The sequence below is a fragment of the Ixodes scapularis genome, unplaced genomic scaffold, assembly GCF_016920785.2.
Source record: "Ixodes scapularis isolate PalLabHiFi unplaced genomic scaffold, ASM1692078v2 PGA_scaffold7__128_contigs__length_106722199, whole genome shotgun sequence".
Lineage (NCBI taxonomy): Eukaryota > Metazoa > Arthropoda > Arachnida > Ixodida > Ixodidae > Ixodes > Ixodes scapularis.
Window position 1 is genome coordinate 24743060 of NW_024609882.1, and position 12433 is coordinate 24755492.

General features: G+C 46.4%; 2 protein-coding genes across 3 annotated transcripts; one reads left to right on the forward strand and one right to left on the reverse strand.

Annotated features, from left to right (window-relative positions):
* Nucleotides 1-23: 23 nt before the first annotated feature.
* LOC8025808 (KRR1 small subunit processome component homolog) lies at nt 24-10862 on the forward strand. Of its 2 annotated transcripts, XM_029969536.4 has the most exons (11): nt 24-262; nt 658-857; nt 2673-2807; nt 2886-3011; nt 4087-4170; nt 4259-4315; nt 4894-5064; nt 5579-5656; nt 6201-6306; nt 9415-9464; nt 9898-10862. In XM_029969536.4, exons 1-11 carry the CDS (start codon nt 247-249, stop codon nt 9931-9933), a joined length of 1059 nt encoding a protein of 352 aa, XP_029825396.3. In that variant the 5' UTR covers nt 24-246; the 3' UTR covers nt 9934-10862. The 2 variants fall into 2 exon arrangements, with proteins under 2 accessions (XP_029825396.3, XP_042142377.1); XM_042286443.1 differs by having other exon boundaries at nt 131-262; nt 2673-3011.
* On the reverse strand, nt 10672-12417 carry LOC8025807 (succinate dehydrogenase assembly factor 2-A, mitochondrial). The gene is given in 5 exon segments (XM_042286444.1): nt 10672-10836; nt 10950-10995; nt 10998-11061; nt 12022-12188; nt 12332-12417. Coding segments are annotated over 5 exon segments (429 nt in total). The 5' UTR covers nt 12374-12417; the 3' UTR covers nt 10672-10726.
* Between the last annotated feature and the right edge of the window lie 16 nt (nt 12418-12433).

Below are 12433 nucleotides of genomic sequence, written 5' to 3' on the forward strand. Positions count from 1 at the left end.
ACGTATTAACTACTGACAGTAGCACTTAAAAAAAAAAAAACTATGACGCTGAATTAAAATATATTTTATTTTAATTATACTTAATTTGTGTAAATATATCTAAAACTATAAACTAATAACAAGGATAGCAACAGGCCTGAGCTCGAAATTGTTTACATGGGCTCTGGTTGAAAACGTGCGTGCAAGCGATTACCTGAGATCTCTGATCACATAAGAAAAGGCCAGTCGTAGTGATCGTCCTGAAAAATGCCTGGCGGGAAAGGTGAGTGCACCTTAACTCTGTACAATCCACAACGCTAATGTATTTTACAGCACAACTAGGCCATACACCCTTCTCTCGTAAAACCAAGTTCGAACGGGCAGATCCAAACGACAGACGACTCAGTAAATCGGAACATTTGACGCCTGTGTTGACCGATAACGTCTCTTGACAGCAGTGACGGGATCGGATTACCAGAAAGCCAGACTATAAAAACTTGACGCGGCACTGCGGGCCTCCATGGTACGGTCTGTTGCCTTTCTGCGGTGCTGCGGCTCTCCCGAGCCAATAAAGATTATTATTCAGAGCTTTAAAGCCATTGACGACTCATTCAATCGGTGCCTTTGGCGTTTGTGCTGATCTATATGACATCTCTTCACGGCATGATTGCCACGCAGCCGATGATGACGAAGCTCAGGCCAGCGCGTCGTCTCAGGAGAGCGCGAGCGCGTGGTCAATGAAGCTCCCGGCGTTCACCAAAGACGACAACCCGCATGGCGTCCTCTGCGAGAGCGCCTTCGCAACACTCTTCCCCAAGTACCGCGAGAAGTACCTGAGGGAATGCTGGCCCCTGGTCAAGAAGACGCTGTCGGAACACGTGCGTACACGGGCTGTCTAAACGCGTTCGCTTGGCCAGACCTTTCCTTTCTCAAAACTTCCTTGACTTAGGGCGGCCATCACACATGTTGCGACTCGTTAGGACCGCGTGCCATAAAAGTCCTTAAAATCCCTTACGACGGAAGAACGTACCAGCACAAAAACATCCGGGACAGAAATCTGTCCATCTATGTGGAGCGCAAGTTCGTCTGCTTCTTCTGCAGGAGTTGCAGTGACGTCAGAACGACGCCGACCTCTGATTGGCTCTGATTGGAGAATAGTGAGTAGACCTCAAATAAAACTGCCTTGAGGTCTACCCACTATTTTTCAGTCAGGTATTCTGATTGAAAAATAGTTTGTCTGCTCCTACCAATCAGAATACCAATCAGGTATTCTGATTGGTAGGAGCAGACAAACTTGCGCTCCACATTGGATAGCCATGGAATACTTGGCACTTCTGCATAATTCCTTTTTTTTTTGGCTTGAAAAGCTTTTGACAATGTTATAAACAACCATTTCTTATGATGGTGCATGCAATGTTGATCGCGCGAGTACTGCAAAAGCCTTTGCTCTAGTGAAATGCAGTTCCGGGGTCACCTCATAGGTGGTGCCAGCGTCCTAGCGTGTTCTCTTGTCGTGAGAGATCACAGGAATTCGGTCGTAATGTGAAGTATGTGAACGGACGTTTACACGGCAATCAATTGCTTGTAAGCAGGTTCGTCCGCCTACTGCGGGAGTTGCAGGCTCTGCGCATGTGCGGGAACCCTGTTTCTGGGAAAAGCTTGTCTGTGCACACTTCGTTTCACGGCTGTCATCACCGTCTTGAATTGAAGTGGGGAAACGTGAATTGGTGTACTGACCGTACCAGGAAAGGACTTTTGTGTCCGGTGCCGTTTTCAGCATAGAGCATGTGATTTCGTTTCATTTCGTTTTTTTTCTTTCGGGGCCCGAAGCCATTGCAGAGAGCAGTGAGCACTGTAAGATAAACACAAAAATAAAAATAAAAAACAATAAAAAGGCAAAAATACAAATGTAGTACGTAACATAATTTAACAAATTAGTAATTGCAATTCTTCAATTGCAATTGCAATTAGTAACTCGAACTATGACTGCGGGAAGGCAATTCCAATCAATGGAGGTTTGGGTAAGAAGGAGACATTGAAAAGTAGATGCACTGCAATGTGGGACCCTAACTTGTAGTTTATTAATAGCATTCCAAAGTGGCAAACATAGTGCACGCTGGGTTGTGGTTTTGTAGATATAGGAACATTGCGTAGGGTGCAGTGTGGCGCAACTAATACTAAAGTGACTCACCTAGAGGGCACCACAGGACCGAAGTTTGTACATGAATACAGCCACAGAGCAGGAGTGTGGCAGTTGTTACTAGCTTTTGGTGTCCATACTTCTCAAATGGGACATACATACGCCACATTAGACATCACAGTCACTAACTTTGACCTGGATTCTCAGTTCAGTGTCCCTGTATGTGGCTTGCACAGACGGCAACTCTAAAGGACCTTGCTGCTGGGCGCGTGTGTACCTTCTGCAACAGATATTTCGCATTACTGCATTTATTATTTTTTGTTTCAGCAGATCAAGTAGTAATGATCATTGGTACAGTGCAGCGGCATCACATTCTAGCCATCTATAAACCCCACCCCCATCTATAGACCGACATGTGGTCTCGGAGCCTGCTGTAGCTCCGGAATCACTGTATTGAATTGGATAGAATTGGACCGTGGGGACAGAGCCCTTTGGATCAGGCGACCACAGTCTGAAAAACTAGCCTGACACACGACGACCGTCGTTATGCCAGGGAGTCAACGGGGAGCTGGACGTCATCGAGGGGAGCATGACAGTCTCGACCACCAAAAAGATGTGGGACCCTTACATCATCCTGAAGGCCCGCGACATGATCAAGCTGCTCTCCCGAAGTGTGCCCTATGAGCAGGTAGGCACCTACCTTCTGCATGGTCGTGGCTCCGCCACCTGGAACCGTAGTTCGGCTGCCAATTTTTTGTGCTTCCAGGCGATTAGGGTGCTGGAGGACGACGTCGGGTGTGACATCATCAAGATAGGCAGCATGGTGCGTAACAGGGAGCGCTTCGTCAAGCGCCGCCAGAGGCTCGTGGGTCCCAACGGGACCACACTCAAGGTAACACGTTTGTGCAGACCAGGAGTTTCAAATCTACAGTCCTGTGGGGTCGTCAAACTTTATGATCTCGGGGTACTACCGTCCTTTTCGACCTACAGCCGAGAAACCCCTCCTGATGTTGGCGTTGACGCAACAAAGAAGTGCAAAACCTACAGACCTTGTAATTGATAATGCACATAGTACTGTTGAGTGTCTGGAACACCGTTATGTATCACTAAACGGCTCGAATCTTCTAAACTATTGCTTAAAACTGCAACAGGTTCTAGGTCCCAAAGTGAGATATAGAGGAGACCACGTGTTGGGTGTTTGTGAGAACAGGTGACGGCATTTTTTGCTTCAGGTGGATAAGCTAAGCACTGTAGCGAGCTCGAACCACGGTGCGAGTTACTCAAGTGACGAAACTTTAACATGCTTAGTTCAAAAGCTGGACATGGTTTTTTTCAAAAGGTTGTGTAGAAAAACGGCTCCCAGTGCAGCTTGTGAATACCACAGGCAAACTAATTGCATCTCCTGGCAATGCAGAACATGAGTTCATCTGCTTCTTGTACAGGAGTTGCGATGACATCAGAATGCCGAGCTCTTATTGACTGATTGAAAAAAAATAGTGGGTAGACCTCAAGGCATCTAGCATTGAGGTCTACCCACTATCCTTCTAGTCAAAGCCAACCAGAACTCTGCGTCCTTCTGACGTCCCCGCAACCCCTGCGCAAGAAGCAGACTACTTGCTCTCCTCATAGATATTCTCTTCTCACACACTCTTCCTAGAGATTATCGCCAACTTCGGAAAGGGGTAGCTTTCATTTCTGGAACTTCGGCGTCCTACTCCAGCTGATTGCACATTGCACCGATTCTGAACAATTTAGGTGGTGGAAAAGGCATGATTCACTTTTGCCCGCAATCACTCGATGGACTGCTCTGTACAAGATTGATAGGGAAATAGGCACTTGCTATTCCATTGACAGTACCCCACCAAAAGATGGGGCCAGGCCAGACACAAATTTTTGCTCTGGAAAATTTGTTTGTTTGTTTTTGGGTTATGGCAAATAGCACAGTCTTTTTCTTTCTTTGTTTTCAGGCTATCGAGTTGCTCACCAACTGTTACGTGTTGGTGCAAGGAAACACGGTCGCTGCCCTGGGTCCTTATAAGGGATTGCAACATGTCAGTGACTTGTTTTTGTGACTTATAAATTTAACGCCCGCTACTCGTGCCAGTTGCATTGATTAAACATGTTTCCGCCGTCTTGCAGGTGCGTAAGATTGCAGAGGAGACCATGAAGAACATCCACCCGATTTACAACATCAAGGTGAGTGGCCAGCATCGTGCCAGTCTTCAGCGCTGTTGCTCTTTTTTTCTTTACTTTGGCTACGTGCCGAGCAACGAGATGTCCTCTCGCGGTTGAGCAATGAGATCTCGCTGCTTCTGTAAGTGATGAGCTTTGTTCGCTCTGTATGCAGACTTTGAAGTGACAATTTACAAAGGCAAGAATGCAAACTGGCTGGCGCATCAGGATGTAATTAGCTTTTTAAAAAAAGATAAGTGCCAAAACACCTGTGCTGAAGAAGGACCTGTGCTGAAGAAGGGACCCGATTATTGCCGTTCCAGTAGAAACTCCAATTTTCTCGATTCGGCACTTTGTTTGTTGTGCTCATTCTCGGTCTGTGTCGGTTTCCGAACTCCTCTGGAGCCGTCGACACACGCGGTATTCGGCGGACCGGAATCTGCATTTGCTAGTCTGGTGGGACATGTTCACGAGGACATCACCAGACAAGGTTTAGTTTCGAGGTCACTGCCGTTCTCGCCGGCTTGTTTGTCTCCCGTCGTCGTCTGTTACCGCCGTCGGTGTCTCGTCTTCAACATTGTGCCGGCCCCGTTGCTGTCCAGGCGCTGATGATCAAGCGGGAGCTGGCCAAGGACCCCAAGCTGAAGGACGAGAACTGGGAGCGTTTCTTGCCCAAGTTCAAGTCCAAGACGCTCTCCAAGCGCAAGAAGCCCAAGAAGCGCCGCACCAAGGGAGAGTACACTCCCTTCCCGCCCGAGCAGCCCGAGAGCAAGGTTTGTATCCGGCGCATTATCTGTGGGAACTTTTCATGGCCCATGGCAGCCATGTTCACGACAGAGCTTTTCGTGTGTCGACATCAAAGTCAAAAACTATAGCCTCGAGTTTTCCCGGGAAAAATGCATTGATACGATTCCCTCAAATAGACATTTTTGAGCAAATCTCAAGTAAGTGGCAAAAACCGAGGATCGAATCACTTGAAACTATACATTTAAGGAACGGCTTGTTCCATCTCTCTTTCACTCGAGCGAAACAAAATTAGAAATAATTTGCTCGTCCGTTCAAGCTGCGTCATAAAAATTTTTTACAAAAAAAGCAGTTTGTCCATTAGTTAGCCATAACGTGACAGAGTACTTGGAGTGTTCCGTATTAGATCAGTTTCAGTCAAGTCGGGACACTACTACAACGGGCTGGTTTGCAGACGAATCGAACCCATTTGCATCTTTGCCGTTTGAAAAGATCCCATCGTTTCGTTACTTGAGTTCACTCGTGAGAAATCGTTTTTTGCAGATGGACAAGGAACTGGCATCAGGAGAGTACTTCCTCAAGGAGAGGGAGAAGAAGGACAAGAAGATGCAGCAAAAGAATGTGAGTGTTTCGTGCAACTTCTTTTACGGCGACGGCCGTTACGGGCTTCCCCTCCCATTCGAAACAATGTCGACGTAGGGCATCGCAGGGCGTGAACATCGCAAAACGTTTGAAAAAGAGAATCCCGAGAAACCACCGGAGTTGTCTCGGGATTCGATCCCTCGTCCGCCGATTGCGAAGCAAGCGCACTGCGACGGAGCCGCGCCAGCTGCCCGGACCCGCCGCCTAATAAACCGCGCGTGTCAACGACGCGAGTCTTGCGCGGCGCTTGCCAGACGACCCCAGTTATGGCGGCGCCGCAACGTGTCGCGTCCATCCGAGGGCTTCCGCGCGCATTAACTAAATTAATGCGTCACTCTCTGAGCAGGCGTCGGCGGCGGTTCCTCCACACAAGGTGCCAGATACGCGAGGGCGCATTGTGGTGTCACAGTCGTCACTTCGACTATACTGGGGATTCGTGCGGGACCGCTAGTTTTCCCAACCTCTCCCACTATGCACTTTCTTCGTGAACGACACGAGTCGGTGTCCTTCTCCGTTCTCCCAGGAGAAAAAGGTGGAGGCCGAGGTGAGGCGACAAGAGCGGAGAAACAAGCCCTTTGAGCCGCCCGAAGAGCCCAAGTACGTCAGCAAAAAGCGTCCCGCAGAAGCAGGTAAGCGGAACTGTGGCGGCAACGGAGATGACTGCCACGGGTGGCTTTTTCCCGCCTCCTTTGTGTAGCGGCTTTTTTTTATTATTTATGTTGTTTTTAGTGGAGTAGTTTTTCTGTACTTTGTTTCACCCTATACTTTGTTCATCCACAAGCTGACAGTGCGATAGGTGCTACCAGCTTGTCGGTTCCACTGCACTGTCAGCCTAGGGGTGAACAAGCTATAGTCGCAGCACAGACAAGGCCAGCACGTACGCAGACTAAAGGCATACTTAACCCCACTTTCTGTACACGCTCGGACGGCTGCGATACGTGCGCAGAAAGATGACTGAAGTTCGGGCATTTTGCTTGCAGTGCTGGTCGACCGTTCCCGTTGGTTTTTAGTGTATGCTCATTTCCAAGTCGAAGCAAAGTGTAGGCGCTGAGCCAGTGCTCTTCCTGCATGCATCGCTGCACTGCAGAGAAGCAACAGCATTAGGTTGCGCATACAATGTGTGCAACTTTTAGATGCAGTGCTGGAAGCTACTCGTGACCATTTGTGGCAGGTTCTGTAGTGGGCAAAATACTGGTTTGGAGCAGCCACTGACGCTTTTGTAGAGGGTGCCAACATCTGTTACATCATCACTCGAAAATGGCAAAGTGTTTTGCATCGGTAAATATGTTCACGCTTGATCTTGGTTGAGGGGTCCTCTTTGATACTGGAATATATTACTTATTACCTTTTGTAATAAGAATAGATAGGGAAAGAAAGAAACACTGCACCTTCTTTTTAGAAATAAGGTTCTAGTCAAAGTAGGTTCCATTTACAATTGGGTACTTAAAAAAATGGTTGAAAAATTAATCGCAGTACAGCACTTCAGTTAGGATAAAGCCTCTCTCCCCTCCCACTTTTACACCCGGTAGTTTCTTTAGCATGTAAATATAATTTTTGTAAAATGACTGCTGACATCCACTAAAGTATGTCTAGCAATAAAAATGCCCCCCCCCCCCCCCCCCCCACACACACACACACACAGTTTTATGAACCTACCAAACTTCAGACTAATATTATAAACTGCAAAAACAACTACCCACAAATATTATAAATGTCTACACTCGTGCTTTAAACTTGACCATGCTCTTTCGCGGCATAGGAACCAGAGAAACGTCAAAGCTTGCTGCTCTTTTGATCAACAGCTGCATGAGAATTACCTTGACTACCATACTTACTCAAAAATAGACACTTTTTTTCTCTTCCTCGGCGCAGTTTCTTTTAAAGTCGGAGATCGACCTAGAATCAACCAAAGAAGGTATACGTAGTTCTGAGCATAATTTCCGAGCCTATTGCACTAACCCAGGCACTCACCCACGTCAGCCGCTGCTCCTTGCACTCCGGTGCAAAGCGGTGAAGCTTGACGCCTGCGCTGGTGAAAGGCGGCATGCAGCAGACACGATGATCAAATGATCTTCTCTCGTTCTATCTCATCAGCCGCTGTCCTACTATTTTGCAGTGTTTTCTCGCAACTTTTAGCTCCCGACATCGCTGACGTCATCTGGAAATGCAGATGATGTCGGCGGTCAACTTGCCAGTGCAACAACCAGCAGTGCGGTTGACGAGCAATTTCTACACATCGTTTCACTTCAATTTCAAAGTGCAGCCAACGCTACGAGCAAATGGGACCAACCAAACATTGTCTAAGCGGGACATCAGGACATTTGTCCATCTTCCTGTACGTGTTCTTTTATCGACTAAACCAATCAAGTACAGCGAATACCCCATTAGTTGCACTTTTAGTGTGTGTTTGTGGTTGTATGTGTTAAAGCCTTCGGCCGTGCTGTGACCTAAGATAAAACAAACTATACGGTTACTAGAGGCACTGAGAAATACATATTTGTACCGTTTTCCTTTTCTCCTACTTTTCTGAATATTAATATCAACTAATAATAAGCTTTATTTTTTTGCTTAAATAGATATTGACGAAATTTTTATGCTTGCCGAGGTTTTTATTTGAACTTGACCTTTAAGAGCCCACCTACCCAGAACACAGTTTGCGGCTCAAAATTCGTTTTCTTTCCACTTGAAAACAGCAGGTAGAGAATCGGCCGGTTTTTCCATGATCACGGGGTGCTCAAACTATGTGTACCAAATATATTCGAAGTCATGGGTCATCTAAGGCACACCTTCAATATTACAAATAGAAAATAATATGAACCGCATTTTTGTGGCCTCCAAAAAACTGCAAGTTGATCGAAAGGAAAAAAAAAAAAAATGGTGCACAGATCACAGAAAGTAAAGATACACGCCATACGCAATATGGCAATGTACTGCGCGCTGGACGCCGCGATGGCACCGCAAGACGGACCAACGTTGCGACGGACGTGGGGCCACTACTTCGGAGCTGTCGTTTGTGACACCGGCCAATCAATCATTGAGCGGAAGGGATATTAAGTGCAAAACAATCGCATGACAAAACGTGAATGCAAGTTTGTCATTGTCGTCATTTGCCTCACACGCCGAAGAAGGAGAGAAGAAAAAGAAACGTGTTCGGGTGTAGTTACGCAATATCAAGCCGCGAGTGTTTCGGCTTTGGTTTCGAGCAGTTGAGTTTCGTTGTCCTTATTAAAAATATATGTGACTCGGCAGCAAAAAAATTGATTGAGTAGTCTCCCAACACCACATATGCACCCCAAAAAATTTTTTTGGGGTGCATAAATTTTCACCAAAATTGGCATTTTGGCACAAGATGTAGCAGATTTTCGTTCATGTTGCAATTGGCACAGCCCTTCCATCACTGTAAATGGAATGCTCAGGCTGCAGCTGGAAGGAAGCACTTCCGCCACCTGCTGGTGTAATCCGACAGTGCCAGCCACCCCTTTTTTTTCATGCTCTGCACCCAGTTTGGCAGCTCCAACCAGTTTGAGATTTTATTTCGCAGTTGTACGCACTATACAAGGAACCTTGTGCTGGCGCACTTCTTCTAGACTGACAAAAATGCAGCCATGCTGCAGCTATTCTTCACACGCATAGTTTTCTGATAACCGTTAGAATTTAATGTGCAAATGTTGCACTAGTGTTGCTAGACCACAAGCGTCACGCTGGCAAATTCCCTGCCTCGTTTTACGTTTCCACAGAGTCTGCAGTTGACATTGAAGCTCTCAAGAAGAAAGTCAAGGCAGCCAAGGTAACTTCGTTTATTCCTATATATACTACATTGTTTGTGGTCCTACAGTGTTGCGTGCAAATGACAGTGATGCGGTTTTTAGTTTTTGGTCGGCTTGGCCGGCCGTGAAATTCTCAATCTGATGGTTATCTTCTATGAAAGTGCGAGCGATGCAGCGATAGTCGTAGCCAGGGTGAGAGACAGGTGACCAGCTGCAAAAACAATGAAGCTTGCCAAAGCAAATCGAGCACATTTTGTTTTCCAGTTACAGAAATGGGACGTCATTGAATCACACATGAAACTAGATTTGCCACTTTCAAAAGCAATTCTGCGGCTCGAGGCGTCGCGTAAAATTGTCGGCACCGTTGATAAAATCTCGTCACGGATGTACCCGTTCCTATCTCGCATCCCCGCTCGTGATGCAAATCTCAAATTTTACGTCTTCTCTTTGCAGAAAAAGCCCGAAAAGAAGATCCAATGGCAGAGCTGAATTTGGTATCTACATGGTGTCTCCCTCCCCAAAAAATTGGCATTTTTTTAGTCGCAAAAATAAACTGGGCATTGCCGAACGCTCAGTCCCTGCCCAAATGTAACGCTAGCAGTCCGAACTAGCTGGCAAAGCTTCAAAACGAACCGTTATCTTATTCCAAAGTTCACAATCGATTTTGGGAAATTTTTTAACGAGACAATGGTAGCCGGCGGAGCCCGCGAACACATGGGACCGAATGGCGCAAACTGCCCGGAACTGGCCGCATTTTCCCATTGAATGTCTCAGAAAATCACTCGCAACTTTTGAATAAGATGACGGTTAGCTCCCAAACTTTGTTGTCTGGTCCAAACCGCTACCACTATAATAATAATAATAATAGTTTTTATTTTTATGTGTCCACAAACAGCACAGGGCCTTTTGTGTGGTACACAGCAAATGCTGACAAGATAAAAAGTATAAGCACAGAGAAAACATAGCTATCCCAAAAATAACTCACAAAACAAACATGGAACACATAGCCACATCTGACAAGCAAGATAAGGTAAAAGAAAAAGGGGCACTGAAAATACAACTACAGCAATCCCAAAAAGAAAGAAGAAAAAGGAAAACGCTAAAAATTGCAAAACACTGGGATCATGCAAACAATATCTTTGTTTGGGAGGAGATAGAGCATTTGGCAATGCATAGTTTATTTTAGAAATGAAAAAACTAAATATTTTCTTCTTTTTCTGGGGGGGGGGGGGGGGGGGATACGCTGTCTACTGTACATAGAAAGAATCTACAAGTTCCGGGTCTAAGGAAGGTCCGGCTGCTTGTATCTCGTCTCCCGGTCGTCGTTTCTGACGTGCTCCCTGAGGAGTGCCATCACCTCGTTCTCAAACTCGACGGGAGTTTCCCTGGCTCCTGAAAATAAAAGAAAAAAATCCAGAGCCACAAGGGCGTTACTGTTTCTGTCAGTTCGGCTGTACGTGATCACGCAAACCATCGTGATGCCCATGTACCACTGATGAACTTGCCTGTTGCCCAGTAATAAATATCCCAGTCGTTCGACGGCAAATTGATCACAATCTGTCGTACTGGAGAAGCTGGTCTTCCGTGAACTTGTCCAGGTATTTGGCGGCAAACGTGCTGTAAAACAAATTGATGTTTGCAAAGTATAAAAAAAAAATAGTTTTTTTTTTTTTTGCGAAAGAAGATTTGCATTGTTGAACACCCAGTACCATATTTCTTGGTGCATGATCAGCGGACTACACATGTTTAAAGGAAATTGTACCTGATGCGAACTATCTACAAGTGTGAATTATACAAGGCTTTGTTGTTGTTTTTTTCCTTGATCATTCACTCTGACAAGGTGCAAAGGATTTGATGAATAACAGACTATATTGATGTTGATTTACGCATAATATAAGCTTCTCCGAGAGTTAATGCGCCAGGCTATTGTCAAGGTGTGCTAATTTTTACGTTGGGACTGGGCACTAGGTGTGGACTATCTCAGCAAAAACTTATTTTTGACCGCAAATTTGCCCCTGCGGACTATGCACTGGGTGTATACTAGTCCGGAAAATACGGTAGTCATGCCCAAACGTAGCACTGTACTTCGTTTCAGCTCAGGTCCAGCCACAGCTTACGCTATGAGCTAATGGGACCAATCAGGCACCATCAAAAGTGCAAGTCATTGGGCCTTTTCTGTTTGATTGATTCGGCGATGATGGAACACCTGCAAAAACATCTGAGAAACATGGTGTGCTTTTGAAGCTGTCTGATTAGTCCCACCAGCTCGTAGCGTCGACTGCTTCTGCACTTGAGCTGAAACCAAGTGTAGTGGTCTGAATCAGAGGCCAGTCGTTGCAGGGCTTGCTTCTATCCCATTCAAAAGTCGTAAACAATTTTCGGAAATTTTTCATGAGCAAATTGCAGCCGACAAAATCCACGAATGCATGGTCGGCTACCTGGGGGCGGGCACCATCGAATTTCCATTGGAAATTCCCGGAAATCGCAACTTTTGAACGATGTAACGGCGACCATTGCATTTTTTTTTTTTTTTGGGGGGGGGGGGGGGGGGGGATCACGCTGGGAATTTATAAATACCTTAACACGAGATCGTTTTCAAGCATGCCTCTTTTACGGCTCTGGTACAAGAGCCTCGCCCGTCGTATTTCTGTGGTTTCGTTTGGTCTTTCGATGCAGCCAGTTGCTGTGGCGCCGGACATCGCACATTTGCCGTGTGATCGCGCGGCCGTGCTTCTTGGGAGAGCCTGGGGATTTGAATGGAAAGTGCGCCACAGTTACAACCCATACCATGTCGCTAGTTGTGGTTTCAACTGTCTAAAAGGTTCGTCGTTTCGCCTAGAGTTCTTCCACTGCCGAAGCCCTACATCGAAGGCAAGTTTTCACTTACAAATGCATAGCATCGTGCACGCGCGAACGCAGTGCGTAGCATTTTCTCGGCAGCAGACAACGGTGCGTGTAAAAGCAGACGGACGGACGATGGCGAGGGTGG